The sequence below is a fragment of the Muntiacus reevesi genome, chromosome 1 (assembly GCF_963930625.1).
Source record: "Muntiacus reevesi chromosome 1, mMunRee1.1, whole genome shotgun sequence".
NCBI lineage: Eukaryota > Metazoa > Chordata > Mammalia > Artiodactyla > Cervidae > Muntiacus > Muntiacus reevesi.
This window is the reverse complement of record NC_089249.1, coordinates 217,209,716-217,233,710: the sequence shown is the minus strand read 5'-3', so window position 1 is coordinate 217,233,710 and position 23,995 is coordinate 217,209,716. Positions and strand designations below refer to the sequence as shown.

The 23,995-nt window shown below is 46.0% G+C and overlaps 1 protein-coding gene across 1 annotated transcript in view; it reads left to right on the top strand.

The window, feature by feature from the left end:
• COL23A1 (collagen type XXIII alpha 1 chain) overlaps positions 1 to 23,995 on the top strand; it is a 378,625-nt gene that overhangs the window by 300,607 nt on the left and 54,023 nt on the right. Inside the window, exon 3 of the mRNA XM_065918326.1 lies at positions 9,349 to 9,393. Coding sequence (XP_065774398.1) covers positions 9,349 to 9,393 — 45 coding nt within the window. The remainder of the gene's footprint in view (positions 1 to 9,348; positions 9,394 to 23,995) is intronic.

Below are 23,995 nucleotides of genomic sequence, written 5' to 3'. Positions count from 1 at the left end.
TATCATGATAGCTGTGCTGCCACCAACATTACCATGGTCTCCACTAGGCTGACCTGAATTCACATTTCACTCTGGCCCTTAGTGGCTGAGAATCCAGGGAGCATTTCTTTTCTTTTGTTTTTAATTGTGGTAAAATACACATAATTTAAAATTTACAATTTTTAAGTATATAATTTAAGGGTATAAGGTACATTCACATCATTGGGCAACCATCCATCTACAGAACTTTTTTCGTCTTCCAAACCAAAACTCTGTCCCCATTAAACACTAACTCCCCATTCTCCTCACCCCACCCCAGCCCCTGGCAACCACCATTCTTTCTGTCTCTATGAATCTGACTACTCCAGATAACTCACATAAGTGGAATCATACAGTATTTTTTCTTTCGTGATTGGTTTATTTCACTCAGTATAGTGTCATCAAAGTCCATCCATGTTGCAGTATGTGCAGGAATTTCGTTCCTTTTTAAGACTGAATAAAATTCCATCGCACATATATATTGTAATAAATTTTGTTTATTCATTCACCCATGGATGGGCATTTAAGCTGCTTCCACCTTTTGCTGTTGCATCTGGGAAACTTTCTTGATTTCTCTGAGCCTCGGTTTTCCCAATATTTAGAGAAGAAAGAGTGGAGAGGATTTAAAACATTTTCAAAACTGAGTATAGATTCAATTAGATAAGTTACACAACAGCTCCTACCTTTAGGGACTTGCAGGTGAGAAGAACGGAGGCTGGGCGGGGTGGGGGGGGGGGGTGGCTTAGTAACCGTTGGATCCAGGGGAAGCAAGAGAGGGAGAGGCCTGGGCAGGCTGGCCCCGGGTTGGCCCCAGGGTTGTGAGAGGACAGCAATAAGGCAGGCATTGCCGGAGGAGGCGTGCTCAGCGGAGGGAGGTGCCCAGAAGGGTTGAGGGGGACCAGCAGGTCCTCAGTGCTCAGGCCTCCCTGGAGCCTGTCAGGGTTCAGGCCTCCTTTGAAGTGGGTCAGTGACACGAGTTCTCCAGTCCAACCAGAGGTCAGATTTTTATCAGTTAGAAATGATTCCACTTTGTCTGGCCTTAAAGGGTGCTTGAGAAAAGCATCATCCTCCCTGGAGTTACTTAATATGCAGATGGTTGTCACAAGCAGAGCCCTCACTAGCCCATACTATGCCTGAAACCTCAGGATTTGTTTCAGAAATCTCGTTCCCAGACCATTCTACCCATGCATCCTGATCCCCGGGTCCGCAAACACACTGTAATCAGGTACATGGAAAGGCTCCAGACTGGCCCTGCTCTTGTGGACTCAAGATCAGGGTGTAACTGAGGGTTCAGCCAGCCTCTGGACTCAAACCCTGCCCACTACCCCATACTTGAGTTAAACTGAAATATAACTACCCTGTCTCAGGCTTTCCGCACCTTGGGAAGCATGTAATCCAGTTACATCAAATACCCAGATGCTAATGCTCCAGAGGCCCCTGTGTTATTTCTTTCAATCCCAAATAGGTCCCCCATGCTGCTGTGTCTGCTATCAACTCATCTGTTGAATAGTTCTGCAAGGCAAGCATGGTTGCCATCGCCCCTAAACTTTTATCCTTGTGGATTGGGAACCCAAAGTGCAGAGAGGTTAAACAGCTTCTTGTCAGTCATGTTTTTTCCCTTTCTGCACCAGCATCACCTGTGGGTGTCTGTTGCTCAAAGCCTCTGGAAAGAAGCTTTGCAGACGCCACCACAGCAGCACCCACTGTGAAACACCAGGGTCCCCACAACCCCCAGTCCCTGATCCAGAGCTGTGTGGGTCACACAGAGGTGAGGACAGACTGAGTTGGTCTTCATCACCTGGAGACTCTCCAGCCAGGACTATTCTTACAGCAGCATCCTTGGGCAAGACCTTATATTCTCCATCTGTACATCAACAAGTTGATCAAGACAGATTCCCAGGTGCCTTCCAGGGCAGCCTGAGTGTCTGAGTCTGTGCCAGCAGTGGGAAACATTGTCCTACTGTGGAAAGGAAGGAACAGAAACTCTGGGGCACACTGCTGGGCCGGAAGCCTGGTTTTGCTTGTTTGAAGAACATCTGAGCTGCAACCAGCTGGCCCAGCTATCCCTGGGAGCCCAGGACAACATGCTGTAGGCCTGGCCCAGATGCTGGGGGGTGGCCTATCTGCCCTGTTGCTCACCCCAGGGTGGCCACCGCTTCTGTTGTCAAGGCTGCCTGCCTGGGGGGTTGACATATCTGGCACAACTGCCCTTACACCTTAGGAATCACAGACTGATGATGAAGGGCTCCCCAAAGCACCAGCTGCGTGGCCTTGTATGCAGGCATATGTGCCAAGTCGCTTCAGTTGTGTCCAACTCTTTGTGACCCCATGGCCTATAGCCCGCCAGGCTTTTCCGTCCATGGGATTCTCCAGGCAAGAATACTGGAATGGGTTGCCATACTCTCCTCCAGAGTATCTTCCCGACCCAGGGATCGAACTCACGTCTCTTACATCCCCTGCATTGGCAGGTCATTCTTTACCACTAGCGCCACTTGAGAAGCCCATGTGGCCTTAGGTAGGCAAGTCCTTTAGCCTCATTTAGCCTCAGAGTTCCCCTCTGTACAAGGCATACGAGAGGGATGAGCAGGGAATAATTGACCTCCTTGGCTGAGCCACAGGAGACCCGGAGCACAAAGGGTTCCAAGTTTATGTTTGCTAGATAAGTAACTGGAGTGGTGCCTAGTAGATGCTGAACCAGGACTTCTGCCCCTGAGCAGCCCTCAGCACCAGCAAATCCAGAAATTCATGAAGGGCCATGCTTCCTGCCGTTTCATCCCACCACTGCCGCCACAACTGCAGGTTTCACCATGCAAGTTTCTTGTGTGCAAGGCCTCTCTGTTTGCAAAAGAAGCAGATCGGGAGACTAGTAGTCAGCATGAGGCTCAGCTCTGGCACTCCCCACTCCCAGGGCCTCTATTTATCAAGCATGGCAGGCCTTACCACCTGCATCTCCTGCCATGGGAAGAAAGGAGGAGGAAAAAGTATCCCTCATCTCAACAACCCTGGACATCAAATTAGGTCATCTTGCATCTCTTCTAAGCCATGGATCTCATTGGATTTGACAGTCTTTTAAAGAGAATGCCAAGAAATAGTGAGGAGGGAACTTAGGCTACACACAATGCAGACTGCAGGCTGCAGTGAACTATCTTCTGTTGGGGGAGAAAAAGCAAGGCATGGCAGGAAGGGTAGGTGGGAGAGGCTAGGTGTGGGGGCAGCCTTTGCCTGATGCCAATGAGGAAGAGGTCTCAGGTGTGGGGAAAGGAGGATGCTACAGACGGCTTCCATGTGATTTTTGGCTTGGCTTCATGGATACTGGTGATCCCCACACTTAGGTGAGAAGAGAACCCTGTCAGGGAGTACATGGAGAATTGGGAGGTGATTTTGGCTTTGGACATGTTGCCTTTCAATAGAATTATCCTGGAGGCAGTTGAAGGTTTGAGTGTGAATTTCAGAAGAGAGGGTCAACCAGCTGTCTATTTGTGAGCTGTTCACACAGAGGCTGCCGGGATCCGATTCGGACTGGCTGCAGAGGGTTCACAAGCAGCAGCCTCAGTCTCCTTCTTCACTTAGGCCATTTCAGTTGGGAGTCCTGTCCAGCCTGTCAGGCCTACAGCCCCACAGGCCACGTGCACTCATCAGTACCCAGGTTCCTCACCCACTCCAGGCCTGCTGGGAGCTTCCCCCAAAGGCCCTGGGAAGCGGGGACACCCCACCACGCCTGGACAGCTGCCTACCCACTTATCCTCCTTATTGGGCCTTCTGCCTAACTATGCCACCCAGAAGAACCACCCAGAAAAATCCGTCAGTTCAGCTCCCTCAGCAACAACAAATGTCTTCTTCATCTGGCTTGAGTTACCAGACAGAGAATATTGCAATCATACCCTGTAATGACCATCAGAAAACCATGGTGCTGCTTTAGCTTTCAGATCCAGGAAGAGCATGGCTTACCCTCCTACTCTTGGGCCCCTTTCCTGCTATGCCCCACACCTCAGTCTGAGGCCCAGGAGAGCCAAGCCGCCTTGTGGAGCCAATCACAGGCCTTCTATATTCTGGTGAGAGCAGAGAATCCAGGGGTCAGTTTGCTGGGCCTCTTCCCTCGTACAGCCAGGGGAGCATGACCCCAGGTGTGCTGGTGGAGTTCCTATTCCCACACCCTCACTCACCCTCCAGCACAGAGGATGCCCAGAAAGAACAGGCCAAACACCGACCAGCCTCACAAAGTTCCCAGGCACTGTCAGCCCCACAAAGGAGCTGGGAGGAGAGCAGGATGTATGTTCAGCCATGAGTGGTCTGAGGTGTTGGTGAGACACCCACATATAGGTGTTGGAGGCGGTTGGACGTGCAATGCGATGTTTCAGGCCTTGACTGAGATCATGGACCTGGAGGCTGGTTACACTGTTTACACTGCTGTGAGGAGCTGTTATCAGTTATGGGGGTGCCAGAATCTTAGCCTTGACAGTCAATACAGTCCTGAGCTATTCCAACATGAAACTCAAGGTCTCTGTCTGGTATCAGAAAAACTCAAGGGCCTCAAGGGCTGTGTAACTGGCATGAATCTCTACTCTCCAAACTCAGGGGTGGGACTTCCCTGATGGTCCAGTGGTTAAAGAATCTGTCTGCCAGTGCAGAGGACACAGGTTCAATCCCTGGTCTGGGAAGATTCCATATGCCTTGAGGCAACTAAGCCCATATACCACAGCTACTTAGAGTCCCATGCTCCAGAGTCCAAGAGCTGCAACTACTAAAGCCTGTATACCCTAGAGCCTGTGCTCTGCCACAAGACAGTAGTAGCCCCCACTCACTGCAACTAGAGAAAGTCCATGCACATCAATTAAGACCCAGCACAGGCATAAATAAATAAATAAATCTTTATTTAAAAAAAAAAAACTCAGGGTTGCATCATTTTTATGGTCAGATGGTTTTAGACAAAGGTGCCAAGGCTACACAATGGGGAAAAGATAATCTCTTCAACAAATGAAACAAATGAAACAAATGAAACAAAAAGAAAAACTGGATATCCACATGCAAAAGAATGAAGTTGGGCCCTTAACTTATATATAAAAATTAGCTCAAAAGGTTAAAAGTTAAAATTAACTTAATGATCAAATAGGTAAATATAGACAAATTGGGCTACATCAAACTTTGAAACTTCTGCGACTTCCCTGATGGTCTAGTGATTAAGAATTTACCTGACAATGCAAGGGACATTGGTTCAGTCCCTGGTCTAGGAAAATTCCATGCCGAGAGACAACCCATGCACCACAGCTACTGAACCCACACTCTAGAGCCCATGGTCTGCAAGAAGAGAAGCCACCACAATGAGAAGCCCATGTGCCACAACTGGAGAAAGCCCAAGCACAGCAAAAAAAAACCCAGTTCAGCCAAAAATAAAATTAAATAAATAAGTAAAATTTTAAGGAAACTTCTGCACAGCAAAGGAAATTATCAACAGAGACAAAAGGCAACCTACAGAATGGGTGAAAATATTTGCAAACTCTATACCTAAAAATTGGTTAATATCCAAAATATATAAAGAACCCCAAAACAGCAATAGAGACTGAGACAGAGCGAACAGACTTATGGACACAGTGGGGGAAGGAGAGGGTGGAGAAAATTGAGAGAGTAGCACTGAAATATAGGTATTACCATATGTAAAATAAATAGCCAGTGGAAATTTGCTGTATGATGCAGGGAGCTCAATCCAGTGTTCTGTGACAATCTACTGGGGTGGGATGGGGTGGGGGGTGGGAGGAAGGTTCAAGAGGGAGGGAACATAGGTATACCTATGGCCGATTCATGTTGATGTATGGCAGAGCCCAACACAACATTTTAAAGCAATTATCCTTCAACTAAAAATAAATAAATAGAAAACCCCTACTACTCAGCAACAGAAGAACAATTCAATTTAAAACTGGGCAAAAGATCTGAATAGACATTTCTTCAAAGAAGATATACAAATGGCTAACAGGTATGCAACATCACTAATTATTAGAGAAATGCAAGTCAAAACTACAAGATATCACCTCATACACATTAGGATGGCCACTATCAAAAAAAAAAAAAAAAACAAGACAAAGTAACAAGTGTTGGCAAGGATGTGGAGAAATAACAAAACACATGTGCACTGTTGGTGGGGATATAAAATAGTGTAGCCACTATAGAAAACAGAATAGCATTTCCTCAAAAAATTAAAAATAGAATTACCATATGATCCAGCAGTTCTACTTGTGGGTATGTATCTCAACCAGTTGAAAAAGGATCCTGAAGAGATACTTGCACACCCATGTTATTGCAGTGTTGTTCACAAGAGGTAGAAGAAACCCAAGTTCCATCAACTGATAAGATGAATGGTTGAAGACAGGACTTCCCTGGTGGTCCAGTGTTTAAAAATCCACCTTCTAATGCAGGGGATGAGAGTTCAATCTCTGGTCAGGGATCTAAGATCCCATATGCCCATGGGGCAACTGAGCCTACACACCACAGTTCGAGAGCCCGGGTACCACAGTGAAGACCCAGAACAGCAAAAAAAAAGATGAATGGATGAAGAAAACATGGCAGACACATACAATGGGCTATTGTTCAGTCGCTCTGTCCTGTCTGACTCTTGGCGACCCCATGGACCGCAGCATGCCAGGCTTCCCCGTCCTTCACTATTTCCCAGAGTTTGCTCAAATTCATCTCCATTGAGTTGAAGCTGTTATCCAACCATCTCATCCTCTGTGGCCCCTTCACCTCCTGCCCTCAGTATTTCCCAGGGTCTTTTCCAATGAGTCAGCTCTTCACATCAGGTGGCCAAAGTACTGGGACTTCAGCTTCAGCATTAGTTCTTCCAAAGAATACCCAGAGTTGATTTCCTTTAGGACTGACTGGTTTGATCTTCTTGCTGTCCAAGGGACACTCAAGAGTCTTCTCCAACACCACAGTTCAAAAGAATCATTTCTTCAGCGCTTAGCCTTCTTTATAATCCAACTCTCACATCCGTACATGACTACTGGAAAAACCATAGCTTTGACTATACCAACCATTATTCAGCCTTAAAAAGGAAGAAGGATTTCCCTGGTGTACAGTGGAGAAGAATCCATCTGCCAATACAGGGGACACGTATTCGATCCTGTTCCAGGAAGATCCCACATGCCACAGAGTAACTAAGCCTGTGCTGCACAACTCCTGAGCCCATGCTCTGGATCCCCATGCTGTGCAGCAAGAGAAGCCACCGCAATGAGAAGCCCACACACCACAGCTGGAGAGTAGCCTCCACTCACCGCAGCTAGAGAAAGCCCACGCGCCGCAATGAAGACTCAGCGCAGGCAAAGATAAATAAAGTGTTGGTTGCTCAGTAGTGGCTGCCTCTTTGTGATCCTATGGACTGTAGCCCACCAGGCTCCTCTGTCCATGGGATTCTCCAGGCAAGAATACTGGAGTGGGTTGCCATTCCCTTCTCCAGGGGATCTTCCTGACCCAGGGATCAAACCCAGGTCTCCTGCATTGCAGGCAGATTCTTTACCATTTGAGTTATCCAGGAAGCCCGCAAATGGGAATGACTACCTGCTTAAAAATGAAGAGAACAGTAAAGGGAAACACACACAGGCACGCTAATTTCTCAGGGAGCCCTCCTACCGCAGACCTGCTTCATGGCTAGTCTCTGCCTCTACTCTGGTTATTCCAGGAATTTTTGAGGGGGTTTAAAGTTGGCTTTTTTTTTAAGTATCTTTTTGATGGGGACCATTTCTAAAGTTTATTGAATTTGTTATAATGTTGCGCCTGTTCTATGTTTTAGTTTTTTGGCCCTGAGGCATGTGGGATCTTAGCTCCCCTACGAGGGGTCAAACCTAAAACCCCTGCATTGGAAAGCAATGGGGACATCAGGGAAATCTCCTTAAAGTTGACTTTTACAGGAAAGTGAAGTTGCTCAGTCGTGTCCGACTCTTTGCGACCCCATGGACTGTAGCCCAACCAGGCTCCTCTGTCCATGGGGATTTCCTAGCAAGAATACTGGAGTGGGTTGCCATTTTCTTCTCCAGGTTTACAGGAAAGGACAGTGCTTATGACACAGGCTGTTCCTCAGTTGCCTCCGGGCCCAGCCCAGAACTGGAAGTGCAGTGGGGGGCAGGAGGAAGAGAGGTATAAATTACAATCTAGTGCCTGCGTCTTCATTTTCAGCACACCTTCTCCAGCACCTGAGAAAATAGGAGAAAGAACCAGGGGTAGTTAGACTAACGAGGAGTGAAAACAGACAGGGAGGGGAAGGCAAGGAGGCATGAGTCCTGCCCTCCACTCCAAGGCCAGGTGAGTTGTTCTCCGAGCCCTGCTGCCTGTTTCGGTACCCAGAGCCCTCTTGCTCTTCAGCATCTCGGTCACTCTGGTCTTGGGGGCTGATGTAGGTCCAGGGGCAGAAGGCGAAGGCAGGATGGTCTACATCAGATTCGGAAAGTGCAAAAACATGTGGATGAGACTGGATACCAAAAAGCACATGCATTAGTGTGCACATTATATGCAGTAAATCACAAGAACTTTATGTGTCTCCCTAGAGCTGTGGGGAAGGGCAGGGAGGTGCCAAAGCATTTAGCGAACAGAGGAAGGAGGTAGGTGGATAGGATAGAGCCTGTTATCACTGAGTTTAAGCATCTGAGATGCCTTGATAGTGTCTTTTGGAGAAGAGCATCAGATGGTAAAGAATTGCCTGCAATGCGGAAGACCTGGGTTTGATCCCTGGGTTGGGAAGATCCCCTGGAGGAAGGCATGGCAGCCCACTCCAGTATTCTTGCCTGGAGAATCTCATGGACAGAGAAGCCTGGTGGGCTACAGTCCATGGGGTTGCAAAGAGTCAGACATGACAGAAGCAACTGAGCATGTACACTTGATAGTGTTTTTATGTGGTGTGCTCTCTTTGTTGTTTTATTTTAGTGAGTATTAAAAAGCATTTGTCCAAGCTTTCATAAGATAACTGCCATCCTCAGCCTTATTTTTCTTGTATGTCTGAAGTTTCTCAGCAGCAATCTCCTGCCTCAAGGGTTTCTAGGCGGTGTACATTTTTGAATGGGAAAGAACTTGTGAATGAAATAATAAACAGATAATTGAATAACTAAATGAATGAGTGGGGGATGAGAATGCAACCAATAAGGACGATCCAAAGGAGCAGGGGTAAGGGAGGGGCAGGAGACAGAGCTTTCTTTACACTCCTCTCCACTCTCCCAGCCAGCAAGGTGGTGGGTAGGCTGTCCCCACGGCTACTGCAATGTGTGTGAGTTGGGGGCAGCTGGCAGCAGGCAGGCTGTACCCAAGCCCACTGGCTTCCCATCTTAAAGAGTCCATCCTTGTTTTCCTGTCTAGGCCCCCCTGGACGGCGTGGCAAGCCCGGAAGAAGAGGTGATCCCGGTGAGTCCCAGGTTTTCTAGTTCCTAAACCTTGACCTAGAAGTCTGCCCTTGACCTGGAACCTGGCTGGAGGTGCCAGTCCCTGCACCAGCCCATAAGTAAGGACCAGGTCTCTGTCTCCCCCTCCAATTCCAGCCACTGTCCCCAGAGCTGCAGTGGCCAGTGCTGCCTTCTTGGCTTCTTGACATCATTCCAGTGTTCCAATTCCAGTGACAGTTCCCCTCTATGCTCTTGGCCACTCCCTGAAGCTCATTATCAGCCTCAGAAATTTTAATCCCCCGTCTCCCACTCTGAAACAACCTCCTGTCTTTCTGGGAATAGATGGTGATCCCACACCCAGAGTGGCCACCCTGGGTTCCTTGACACAAGGTGGTTCTCCTCTGTGTCCCCATCCCTCCCCAGACCTGGCCAGTCCTTCCCTTGGCAGAGCCACCAGGAGAAGACCCCTTCACTTTCCTGCCATACAACCTGCAGACTCGCCTGCACTTGCTGCCAGCCTCCCTCCTGCCATCTTCCTTTCACCCAAAATGCACTCTCTCTGTTCATACCCTTTCCCCAACTCACCGTGAAGCTTCCCTCAGAGGCTGCACACCCCTATCGGGCTCCCATCTCCTCCACCTTGCCTTTTCTCACTGCCACTCCACTCACATCATTTTGGCCAAAGGTTACCACTGACCTCCAGATGGCCACACGGGCAGACGCAAGTGCATTGCTGTCTCTCTTTCTGAGCCTCACGTTGGCTGTTCCCCCGGGCCCCCCACTGACTCTTGCCTGTGTTTTCTCCCACATCTCTGACCCCTTCTCATATACCTTTCCTATGGGACCCCACTTGCCTCTTAAATGGATTTAGCCTTCTTTCTCTCCCACCCCTTGGCTCTGGCACCCCCATAATGCTGATAATGCCCCTCTTCCTTCCTCTTGCCAAGTCATCCCCTCTGGACTCAGAGGTTGAACCTGGCACCACTGAAGCCAGCACCTCCCCTAGCCTGCTCTCATCCAGCTCCCCACTGCAGGGAGGGGACCTCCAGCCACCTGCTTCCCTATGCAGACATCCCTATGCAGACAAGGGGCATCCTCCGTGACCCCTCCCTCCCGCTCCCACACCGGACCTCCCATCTGTCCCCCTCAGTCTGTCTCAGCACAGTTCTCACCGCTACTCCTCCCATGCCCCCCGCTTCCAGCTATGTCCAGGGTCCTCCCCTTCTGAACCTACACGCATATCCGCCCCCATCCAGATCTCTCCTCCTGTACCTGGACTGTTACCCCAAGTTCACTATTCTTTGTCCTTTTGGCCTAGCTCAAGCATCTCCTCCAAAAAGTCTTATCTAATCCCTCTGACTGGGGATAACACCCCAAGTCTACAGCATGCAGTTAACAGCCTGGTGCAGAGGAGGCTCCAGGGAATGGAAATGCACAGAACAGTGAATGAATGAATGCACACGTGCTCAGCCCTTAGGCACCTTCATAAGGAGAGCATGGTGGTAACCATGCTCCACCATCAGGAGGACCCCAGGCAGACTGAATCTGGGAGAAACAAGGCATGTTCTCTGTGAAGCTCAGATTCTTCTTCCTGGCCCTGGGCATGGGCCTCTTGTCCCCTCCATTTGCTGCATGCTTACACCAATCTAGTTCCTTACTAGATAAACTCCCCAGAGTTCACTGGCAGGAAATGCCTTTCATGGTACTCTGTTTGCTTTGACTTCCAGAAGCTGGAGACTTATTTTGCATTTGATTACAATGGATTTTCTGTGTAATCACCCCCCCCTGCACCACTGCCTGCCAAATACACACTTCATCACTCAGTTCTCATTGCTGCCCTCATAAAAGATTTTATTGCCTTTTATTGTAAGCTCCTGATGTCCCTTTTGGAAGAAAAAGAGGAATAGATAGTGACTTTTTTTAGGACAAAGTATCATATTACTCAACTTAAAAACTCATTAGAATTATGACTCCAGTTCATAACTGATCTAAAAGTCAAGGGAAAATCAAAGACTCAATGGACCCCTGACCCCATACTGTGTCCTCTCAAGTCCTTCATCTCATGTGATCCTCACAGAGCTCTGCAAAAGATAATAATTTGTTATTATCCCCATTTTGTTGATAAGGAAACTGATGCTTCAAGGGGAGAAATGTCTTGTCTAAGGTCAGCTGCTGGGCAAGGGGTAGGCAACAGCTCCTCCCCTTCACTGCCCTTTCCCACGCGATGCCCTGATGGTCTGCCTGTCATAGAATGGTGTGAGTAGCACAGAGCAGATGTCCCTCTCTGATTAACTTTGGCTGGGCCTCGTGTTTATTTCTAGATAGTTTCACATACATGCACCTCTTGGCTTTGGGTCCTTCCCCTGTACAAACCAGGCTTTTCTTGAATCCCAGGGAGAAAGGTGTTTGTTTGTTTTGTTTGTTTGCCTGGTGGGACAATATCTGGTTGAGAGGGTTTTTTGCTGCTGCTGCAGACAGAACTGACCCAACCCACCTGTGGAGATGGGGCCTCTCCATCTCCCAGTGGGAGCCTTTGCCTGGAATATACTTCACAGATCCTTCAGTGTTTTTGTATGTTTATCATAATAGAATGGATTTTTCATCTCCCCAGTAGCCTATTTCTCAGCTGGGGAAGCCCAGCAGTATCCTTGGGATCCTCTTTCTAGGGAACTTAAGCAGGATTTTTTTCTCCTTCCAGATTCCCCTTTCTCCATGAGCATCAATCAGTCTTTCTTGGCTCCCCCAGCCCTAGATCCCTCCCTCGGTCCCAGAACTCCCTGAAGTGCTGGTGGCCTGCTCTGCAAACATGTCCTTCTCCACCAAAGTGTGGGCTCCTCAGAGCAGGAGTTTGACCCCAGGCACTAAAGAGATGGCCAATAAATGCTTGTTGACAGGAAATAGGGAGGAAAGGGAGGAGAGAGAGAGAGAAAGAGGGACTGATGGGCAAATGAAGGAAAAAGGGTTAGGAGGCAGGAAGGGACGAGGATGAAATTTTGCTTGACTGTGCTAAACCTATAGAGACAGATGGAGCCACTCACCAGATCTCTGCAGGTGCCAGCCTTAGATCAGCTGTTTTAGTGTTAGGGTTTTCTATCCACCCTGGTCCTAAGAAACCCTTTCTAAAAATACAGCAGAAGCACTGCCGGAACGGTAGAGTAAGGACCACTGAAAATCAAGTCCTCTGTAAAAGCCGCAAGAACTCTAGGAAGAAAGTGACCTTTTCTGAATTCTGAAAATCAATGTCTGGTAACAACCTAAGAAATGTTAATTTTATAAAAAAGAAGGTCTGAACCTTGCTGAGAGCAGTGAGGTTTGTAGCTTTTTAATTTGACCATCTTCCCAGCCCCATGGTAACCCTAAAACCATCACTGCCTCACAGTCACAGTACCTGTGAAAACGAGCAGCCACTTGAGGTAGCAGAACAAGTTTGAAGCTCCTCACATGCTCATACTCCAAAAACTGTCACTATCAGCTCCCTGGAAAAGCCCATACACATGACTTGTCTTTTTTTTTAACTGATGCAGAGCTCACTCACTGGGAACAGCCATATCCTAAGAGTGTTTGCCAGAAACACTCAGCAACAATCGTTTAACTTTACAGCTGCCTAAGGTGGCAATACCAGTTGGAGCAAACAAGAAGCTGACACAGCAACTTAAATGAAAATCAAGGGGATGAACTGTCCAAAGAAGCTTTAAAATGCTCCAACATATACCTGGGGATCTAGAATACACATGCCTGTGTAGGGAAAGACCTAAAAGAACCCCGGTCCCTCATCTCTCGCTGACCTTGAGGCTCCATTCAAGCAAAAAGTGAAGGCAAAGGCAGAGTTGTAACCTGATTGAGTGTTGAAATTATGCTCAACACACACAAAGAGTCCCTTGGCACAGAATGGGAGATCTACCAGTTCAAGGCATTAAAGAAAACCTCTGTCTTAAGCTGACAATTAAGCAAACCAAGCAGAGAATTCAGTAACTGCCATGACAAAGAGTACACATTTCAGAGAATTAGCTCAGAAAAGCCCCTGAACAAACAACAACAAACTCCGGAAAGCAGAAGGAGTATCTAGTTTCTAGAGTGGCCGTATCAGACTATTTGAAATACTGTTTTTAACAAAAATTATGAGATGCACAAAGATATAAGAAAGTGTGGCAATGAGGGGGAAAAGGAAAAAAAAGCAGTTAAACTATCAGTGAGTAAGCCCAGATGAACTTACTAAACAAAGATTTTATAATGGCTGATACAAATATGTTCAAAGAACTAAATGAAATCATGTCTAAATAATTAAAAGAAACTATAAAAATTATGTACTGCCAAATTTGTCAATAAAAAGAAAGTATTTTTAAAGGAACAAAATAGAAATTCTGAAGCTGTAAAGTACAATACTGAAATGATTAATTCACTAATGGGGCTCAAAAGTAGATTTGGGCTGGCAGAAGAACCAGCAAGCTTGAAGATACATCAATTGAGATGATCCTGTCTAAGGAAGAGTGCTTTCTCCATACACACATGAAAGAAAGAATCTTAAAAGCAGTGAAAGAACAATGACTCATCACAGAAACGGAATCCTTGATAAGATTAATAGCTGATTTCTTATCAGAAACCACAAAGTCAAAAGGTAGTTGGTATGACATAATCAAAGTGATGGGAAAAAGGAAAAAATTGTCAACAAAGAGCTCTATAACAAGGAAAGCTATTCTTGTAAAGTGAAAGAGAAAATAAGACATGCCCAGGAAAGCAAAAATGAAGAGAATTCATCACTAGCACTCTGCTGTACAAGAATATTAAAGGGATTCCTTAAGCCTAAAATTAAAGGACATTAGACAGTAATTTAAATCCTCACACAGAATTAGAGTTTCAACGTGATAACAGATAAATGTGAAAGACAATATAATTTTTTTTTTCATTTTTCACTGCACTGTGTGGCATATGGGATCTTAGTTCCTCAACCAGGGATCAAACCCACACCCCCTGCAGTGGACCCAGGTTCAATCCCTTGTTGAAAAATTAAGACCCCACATGCTGCATCATGCAGGCAAAAAAAAAAGATATAAGACATATAGAAATTAAGTAGTAAATTGATACACATAAGTCCTACCTTCTAAGAAATTATACTAAGCATAAATAGATTTTTCTATAGATCTAAGAAACAGACCCAGACATATTACAGCAAAATACTGAAAGTCAAAGAGGGAGTCTTGAAACCAGCAAGAGAGAAACGACTCATCCACACAAGAGAACTTCAATAACATTAAAACCCTGACTTCCCACCAGAAATAGTAGAGGCTAGAAGGCAATGGGATGACCTGACCTATTTAAATGACTAAAAAGAAACCCATCAACCTAGAAGCTTATGTCCAGCAAAACTGTCCTTCAAAAATGAAAGGTAGGGCTTCCCTGGTGGCTCAGCAGGAAGAATCATTCTGCCAGTGCGGGAGACTTGGGTGTGATCCCTGATCCAGGAAGATCCCACATGCCACAGAGCAACTAAGCCTGTGTACCACAACTATTGGGCCTGTGTCTAAAGCCTGGGAGTCACAACTGCTGAACTCCATTTGCCCTAGAGCCTGTGCTCCACCTCAATGAGAAGCCCACACACCACAACTAGAGAGTAGCCCCTGCTTGCTGCATCTAGAGAAAACTCCTCAGAGCCATGAAGACCCAGCGCAACCAAAAATAAAGATAAATACATACATAAATAAAATTATTTTTCAAAGACACATTCTGCCAGTCAGAATGGTTGCTATCCAAAAGTCTACAAGCAATAAATGCTGGCTAGAGTGTGGAGAAAAGGGAACCCTCTTACACTGTTGGTGGGAATGCAAACTAGTACAGCCACTATGGAGAACAGTGTGGAGATTCCTTAAAAAACTGGAAATAGAACTGCCATATGACTCAGCAATCCCACTCCTGCGCATGCACGCTGAGGAAACCAGAACTGAAAGAGACACGTGTACCCCAATGTTCATTGCAGCACTGTTTATAACAGCCAGGACATGGAAGCAACCTAGATGCCCATCAGCAGATGAATGGATGAGGAAGCTGTGGTACATATACACAATGGTATATTACTCAGCCATTAAAAGGAATACTACTCAGCCATTAAAAGGAATACATTTGAATCAGTTCTAATGAGATGGATGACACTGGAGCCCATTATACAGAGTGAAGTAAGCCAGAAAAATAAATACCAATACAGAATACTAATGCATATATATGGAATTTAGAAAGATGGTAATGATAACCCTATATGCAAGACAGAAAAAGAGACACAGATGTATAGAACAGACTTCTGGACACTATGGGAGAAGGCGAATGTGGGATGATCTGAGAGAACAGCATTGAAACATGGATATTATCAAGTGTGAAACAGATTGCCAGTCCAGGTTGGATGCATGAGACAAGTGCTCGGGGCTGGTGCACTGGGATGATCCAGAGGGATGGGATGAGGAGGGAGGTGGGAGGGGGGTTCAGGATGCGGAACACATGTAAATCCATGGCTGATTCATGTCGATGTATGGCAAAAACCACTACAATACTGTAAAGTAATTAGCCTCCAACTAATAAAAATAAATGGAAAAAAAGAGACACATTCTGTTTTTTTAAAAAATGAAGGATATGGAAAATTTTGCTTTATTGACTACACCAAAGCCTTTGACTGTGTGTATCACAACAAACTGTGGAAAATTCTTAAAGAGATGAGAATACCAGACCGCCTGACCTGCCTCCTGAGAAATCTGTATGCAGGTCAAGAAGCAACAGTTAGAACTGGACATGGAACAATGGACTGGTTCCAAATCGGGAAAGGAGTACATCAAGGCTGTATATTGTCACTCTGCTTATTTCACTTATATGCAGAGTATATCATGTGAAATGCTGGGCTGGATGAAGCACAAGCTGGAATCAAGACTGCCGGGAAAAATAGCAATAACCTCAGATATGCAGATGACACCACCCTTATGGCAGAAAGCGAAGAACTAAAGAGCCTCTTGATGAAAATGAAAAAGGAGAGTGAAAAAGTTGGCTTAAAACTCAACATTCAGAAAACTAAGATCATGGCATCCAGTCCCATCACTTCATGGCAAATGGATGGGGAAACAATGGAAACAGTGACAAACTTTATATTTTGGAGCTCCAAAATCACTGCAGATGGTGACTGCAGCCATGAAATTCAGACGCTTGCTCCTTGGAAGAAAAGTTATGACCAACCTAGACAGCATATTAAAAAGCAGTATCATTACTTTACCAGCAAAGGTCCATCTAGTCAAAGCTATGGTTTTCCAGTAGTCATGTATGGATGTGAGAGTTGGACTATAAAGAAAGCTGAGTGCCAAAGAATTGATGCTTTTGAACTGTGGTGTTGGAGAAGACTCTTGAGAGTCCCTTGGACTGCAAGGAGATCCAACCAGTCAATCCTAAAGGAACTGAGTCCTGAATATTCATTGGAAGGATTGATGCTAAAGCTGAAACTCCAATACTTTGGCCACCTTATGTGAAGAACCGACTCATTGGAAAATACCCTGATGCTGGGAAAGATTGAAGGCGGGAGGAGAAGGGGACGACAGAGGATGAGATGGTTGGATGGCATCACTGACTCGTTGGACCTGAGTTTGATTAAGCTCTAGGAGTTGGTGATAGACAGGGAAGCCTGGTGTGCTGCAGTCCATGGGGTTGCAAAGAGTCGGACATGACTGAGCGACTGAACTGAACTGAGGACTAGTTTCTTTTTTTCTTTAATCCGATGAGTTTACTTTTCACTTAGACTTCTAATTCGCATGACTGCCTGCTCTGCGCAGAGTCTGAATAGGGTGATTGACAGAGCAAACCTCCATGCCAAAATGCTGGAGACCCATCTCAGGTGCCGTTTCAAAATGAGACTCTTCAAACCTGTTGTGCAGCCAGTGTTTGTTCGGCAACATGAGCCAAACAATGGAAAACCACCATCTGTGTCTCTCTTCCTTCTGTGTGTCTACATGTGTGTCTGCATAGAATGCCTATGTGTGTTAGAGAGAAAGAACGCTGTACTGTAATTGCAGACAGCGTTGGGTTTTGGTGCCTCCTCTGTGCCACTGTTGTCCTGGGCACTTTATATACGCACAGTGTCTTAGTCCTCGTAGCAGTCCAGAGAAGCAGGAATTGTTACTCCGCATGTTTCTCCCAAGCAGACTTTGTTCAAGGTCTAGAGCTCATGAGCTGGAGAGCCAGGTTCTAAGGCCTCCACACTCCCTGGCAGTACTGGCCTGATTAAATCCAGGGCCTGAGGCCTGACCTAAGTGCTTGGCTTGCTGACTCAGTACCGGCTCTGGATTTGCCAGCCTCCAAGCCTCATTTCATCTACCTTCAAACTCAGTTCAAAAGCCTTGGACCGCTCTGCTCCCCTGGGGAAAGCCCCAGAGAAGCATGGCTGAAGGTCATTTCCTCATGGGTCAGGGGGCTTCCAAGAGTAAAGAGCCAGGCCCTGTAACCCGAGCTTCTGAGTGGGAAGAGGCAGAGGGCTGGATAGGAGCCAGAGCCTGTTGGGCAGAGCAGGGAGCCAGCAGAGTGGGAGTCCGTAGTCCAGGCACAGGCCAGAGCGGCAGGTGTGGGCTGTGAGCAGGGACAGTGACCCCAGCAGCCTTATGCACTAAGGCCAGCCCCACCTCCAAGTGTGCAGGCCACGTACGTGCCAGACTCTGGGAATTCTTCCCAGTTTGCTTTTCCGGGAATACAGCCTTTGGGAAATACTCAGGAAATAATCATCCCCAGAAGGGCTAAGAGCTCTAGGTAGGTAGGCGTTGAAGGCCCCAGGCCCTCTGCCCACCTCTGCTTGGCTCTTAAAGAGAAGTTCCTGAACCTTCTAACCCCGAGGTATGAGAAGACTTGGCTCCCCCTCTGGGAAACCTTGTCCCTGTCCGGCTGTATTGGTTCAGTTAAAGAGGCTCCAAAATCATTGAACCCTCTGCTCCCTCAGACCCATTTTATTCCCCACATTATCTGGCTCCCATTAATTGCTCCCACATTCCCAGTAGCAAATAAAGCACTCAGCCAATGCCTGAAACACAGACTTGAAAACTGTGTGCAGAGTGGGGCCAGGCCCTGGCCGGACCACCACATGGTCTACTGGAGACCCTGCAGCCAGCCTCACTTTCTAAGCAGGGAAGCCCCTGGACAGCCCGAGCCAAGCCTTCCACCCCACATGTGACTCTTGACTTGCCAGCAAGCCCATCTCCAGAGGCTGCTGGCAGCCACTGCACAAATCCTGTACAGTTTGCCCTCCATGGAGTTAACCAACCATGTATCAGAATTTTAATTTCCAGAAGGTTCCAGAAAGCAAAACTTGAATTTCCTGTGCGTCAGCAACTATTTACATAGTATTTACACTGTATTTACATTGTGTGAGGTAAGACAAGTAATCTAGAAATGCTGTCAAACATACAAGAGGATTGCATAGGTTATATGCAACTATAACTATTTTATACAAGGGATTTGAGCATCCTTGGATTTGGGTATCTTGGGGAGTCATGGAACCATTCCCAACCTTAGATATCAACGATTGACTATACAATGAAGTCAGGAGTGGAGGGCTCGGCTCTCCTGACCTTCTCCCCTCTCATCCATTCAGCATGTATTTACAAAGTGCTTATGTCTGCCAGGCCCTGTTCTAGGCCTCAGGGAAATGATGGGAAGCCAGATACACAGAGCCCCAGCTCTCAGGGAGCTGCCTTGCTGGTGGGGCTGACAGACAATAAACAAAACACACATAAGTGGATTTCAGGAGTAAAGACTGTAATAAGGGCTTGGAAGAAAATAGCAGGCAGCTGTGATGGAAACAAGAGCAAAAGGTGAGGAGATGTCTTCAGTTTCACTGTTATGAAGGCAGGTGTGAATGTCCTAGGGCTGAAGAGAGCTGGGTCCTCGGTGAACTGAGAGACAAGTGAGACCCAGTGCGTAGCTAAGCGTGATAGAGCAAGTAGCAGGGCCACACCTGAGCGCTGTGTCTCCTGAGAGTCTAAGTGTTGTTATTCCATGTGAATGGGAAGCCCTGGGAAGAGGTGAGCATTTTTAAAAGCCCCTCTGGGTTTCCCTGGTGGCTCAGATGGTAAAGAATCTGCCAGCAATGCAGGAGGCCTGGGTTCAGTCCCTGGATGGGAACGACTCCCTGGAGGAGGACATGGCAACCCACTCCAGTACTCTTGTCTGGAGAATTCCGTGGACAGAGGAGTCTGGTGGGCTACAGTCCATGGGGTCAAAAAGAGTCAGACACAACTGAGCGACTAAGCGCACAGCACCTGTTGGCTGGTGGGATTGAGGTGCCCAGAAGAATGAGGTTGTAATGCTAGTGCCAGTGCTGAGTGATGGTGACTGGTGATGTGGTGCCAGAAGGGCTCTTGAGAGGTGATGGTGTGTTTAAAGTCTCTCAGCTGGGCTAGAGGGTTTCCCTGATAGCTCAGATGGTAAAGAATCCTTCTGCAATGCAGGAGACCTGGGTTCGATCCCTGGGTTGGGAAGATCCCCTGGAGAAGGGAAAAGCTACCCACTCCAGTATTCTGGCCTGGAGAATTCCATGGACTCTATAGTCCATGGGGTCACAAAGAGCGGGACACCACTGAGTGACTTTCACTTCACTTCACTTCAGCTGGGCTAGATGTGTCCTGTCCCACCAGTGATGGGACCGGTCTCTGGAATGCTGCCATTTCCACCCTGGCCACTCTTCTGGGGATGGTGGAGGTGCTGTGGGTTTGGAGTCCCACAGCTCTGCTTCCAGCCTGAACTGCTCCCCACTAGCTAAGTGACTTCAGACATGCCACACACCCTCTCAGGGACCTCAGGGGACATTCGGTGAATGTAAGAGCTCTTTCTGCCAAAATAGTTTGCCCTTTGTTAGACTTGAAGTCAGGCTGCCTGGATCATGCTGGCTTCCAGCAGGCCATGTAAGGCATAATAACCTTTCTGAGCCTCAGTTTTTTCACCTGTAAAATGTGCAAGTGTAGTGGCAGCAGGGGTTAAATGAGATGTTTGAGGAAAGGAGATAGTGGAGTTCCCAGAGCATGATGAGCCCTAAGTGACTGATGGATACTTTTTCTTTTTTTTTTTCTTATTTTTGAGAGAATTCATTTTTAAGTTTTTGTTTTATATCAAAGTATAGCCAATTAACAATGTGGTGATAGTTTCAGGTGGGCAGCATAGAGACTCGGCCATTCATATACATGTATCCATTCTCTCCCAAACTCCCCTCCCATCCAGCCTGCCACATAACATTGCACAGAGCACCCTGTGCTACCCAGCAGGACCCTGCTGGTCATCCATCCTAAATATAGCAGTATATGCATGTTGATCCCAAACTCCCTGACCATCCCTTCCCCCATTCTTCCCACTTAGCAAGTTTGTTCTCTGAGTCTGTGAGTATTTCTGTTTTAAGGATAAGTTCATCTGTATCATTTCTTTTTAGATTCCACATATAAAGGATAGCATATGATATTTCTCCGTCCCTGTCTGACTTACTTCACTCAATATGACAGTCTCTAGGTTCATCCATGTTGCTACAAATGGCATTGTCTCATTCTTTATAATGGCTGAGTAATATTCAGTTGTATATATCTTCTTTATCCATTTTATCCACATCTTCCTTATCCATTCCTCTGTGGATGGACATTTAGGTTCCCTCCATGTCTTGTGCTTTGCTTAGTCGCTCAGTCATGTCCGACTCTTTGTGACCCCATGGACTGTAGCCTTCCAGGCTCCTCTGTCCATGGGGATTCTCCAGATAAGAATACTGGAGTGGGTTGCCATGCCCTCCTCCAGAGGATCTTCCCAACCCAGGGATCGAACCCAGGTCTCCCGCACTATAGGCAGATTCTCTACCATCTAAGCCACAGGGAAGTCCATTGTAAACAGTGTTGCAATAAACATTAGGGTGCATGTATCCTTTTGGACCGTGGCCTTTTCTGTATATACGCCCAGAAGTGGGATTGCTGGATCTTATGGTAACTCTAGCTTTTAGGAGCCTCCACACTGTTCTCCATAGTGACTGTACCAAATTACATCTCCACCAAGCAGTGTGGGAGGGTTCCCTTCTCTCCACACCCTCTCCAGCATTTATTGTTTGTGGATTTTTTTTTATTTTATCATAGCTATTCTGACAAGTGTGAGGTGATATCTCATTGTAGTTTTGATTTCCATTTCTCTAATAACTAGAGAAATGTTGAACTTTTTTTATATGCATATTGGCCATCTGTATGTCTTCTTTGGAGAAATGTCTATTTAGGTCTTCTGCCTATTTTTGATTGGGTTGTTTGTTTTGATGATGAGCTGTTTGTAAATTCTGGAGACTAATTCCTTGTCAGCCACATCATTTCCAAATATTTTCTCCCAGCCTGTGTGTTGTCTTTTCATTTTGTTTATTATTTCCTTTGCTGAGCAAAAGCTTTTGAGTTTAAGTAGGTCCTATTTGTTTATTTTTTTCTCTTATTTCCATTTTTCTGGGAGATGAATTGAAAAAGATCTTGCTGCAATTAATGTCAGAGAGTGTTCTGCCTATGTTCTCCTCTGAGAGTTTTATAGTCTCCAGCCTGTGTAGTTGGATACAAAAGTATTCTTACAAATCAACTCTGAAAACATCAATAATCTAATAGAAATATGGTCAAAAGACATGAAGAGAGAATACACAGAAAATACAGCCCTTAAGTATGCAAAGAGCTGTTGAGGTCTTTAATAGTGATGGTCACTCTTGCAGCTCCTCCTTCATCTCCTGAGCTGCACCTTACACCAGGCCACAGGCTCCTATCTCAGGCACCCAGGCCTTCAGAATGATATTCATAGTCTGAGCTTCATTGAAGGTTGCTTAGAAGTGAGTGTGAGGAAAGGCAGCACTTTGTCTGGAGAACCAGACAAAACCACAAGAGTTGAATCCAGCCATTTTTAAGTTAAAATTATTGCTTTGTCTGACTTGGGAGCTACACATGTGTATCCAATGGCATCAGAGAGTCCGTGGTGAAAAGATGTCTCTTACCGCCTCTCCTTTTCTCCCAATTATTCCCCTACCCGGAAGCAACTTGATGACCAAATTCTCCGGACCACATGGAGATGTTCCACATTTACACAAACAAAAGTCTACCAATTTTTTTAGTATAAATGGCTACCTATTAATATAATGTTATATGCCATTTTAAAAAAATGTAACAATATACCATGTCAGAACATACAGAACTACTTTAGTCTTTTTCAAAGCTGCTTAGTATCCCACTTTCATAATCATCCCATCATTTCTTTTTTTTTTCATTTATTTTTATTAGTTGGAGGCTAATTACTTTCCATCATTTCTTTAAGCCATTCCACTTGTGCTGTTTCTCCTGTCTTTACTATCTCAACCACTTCTGCAGTGAGTATTCGTATACACCTGTCATCTTATACATATGTTTATATATCTATGGAATTCACTTCTAGGAGGATCATTGTAGCAATTGGTACAAAAATTTTCTCTGCAGTTCAGTTCAGTTCAGTTCAGTCGCTCAGTCGTGTCCGAGTCTTTCAGACCCCATGAACCACAGCACGTCAGGCCGCCCTGTCCATCACCAACTCCCAGAGTCCACCCAAACCCATGTCCATCGAGTCGATGATGCCATCCAACCATCTCATCCTCTGCCGTCCCCTCCTCCTGCCCTCAATCTTTCCCAGCATCAGGGTCTTTTCCAATGAGTCAACTCTTCTCATGAGGTAGCCAAAGTATTGGAGTCTCAGCTTCAACATCAGTCCTTCCAATGAACACCCAGGACCGATATCCTTTAGGATGGACTGGTTGGATCTCCTTGCAGTCCAAGGGACTCTCAAGAGTCTTCTCCATCACTGCAGTTCAAAAACATCAATTCTTCAACACTCACCTTTCTTTATAGTCCAACTCTCACATCCATACATGACTACTGGAAAAACCATAGTTTTGACTAGATGGACCTTTGTTGGTGAGGTAATGTCTCTGCTTTTTAATATGCTGTCTAGGTTGGTCATAACTTTTCTTCCAAGGAGTAGGTGTCTTTTAATTTCAAGGCTGCAGTCACCATCTGCAGAGAATGTACCAATTTATCCTCTCAACCAATGTGTGAAGTGGCTGTCCTCATTTTCCTTGACATGATAAGCCATCAGATTTTTTCACTTTTTCTCATCTGATATGATATAGTTTTAACTTTCTTGTTTTGAGAATAAAGATTTCTTGTTTCACATACTTAAGGGCTGTATTTTCTGTGTACTCTCTGTTCATATCTTTTGACCATTTTCCTGTTAGGTTATTGATGTTTTTAGAGTTGATTTTTAGGAATACTTTTATATCCAACTATCCAGCCTCTGTGACATGAGTTGGAAATGTTTCCACTCTGGCTTTTGACTTTCTGCCTTGTAGACATTTTTGCTTTTATATGGTTGGGTCTGACTTTATGGCATAGCTTCTAAATTATGAACTGTACTTGGGAAAGCTTGCTCCTCTCCGTGGTTAGAAAGAAATTTCCCCACATTTTCCTTTAGAATTTTTATGATTTTTTTTTTGAAGCTTGTAAATCTTTGATCCTTTTGGAATTTATCCTGATTCATGCAGCAGTATGAATCCAACTTGACTTAGTCCCAATAACCACTAGCCTGCCCACCACCTTCTATTAATAACA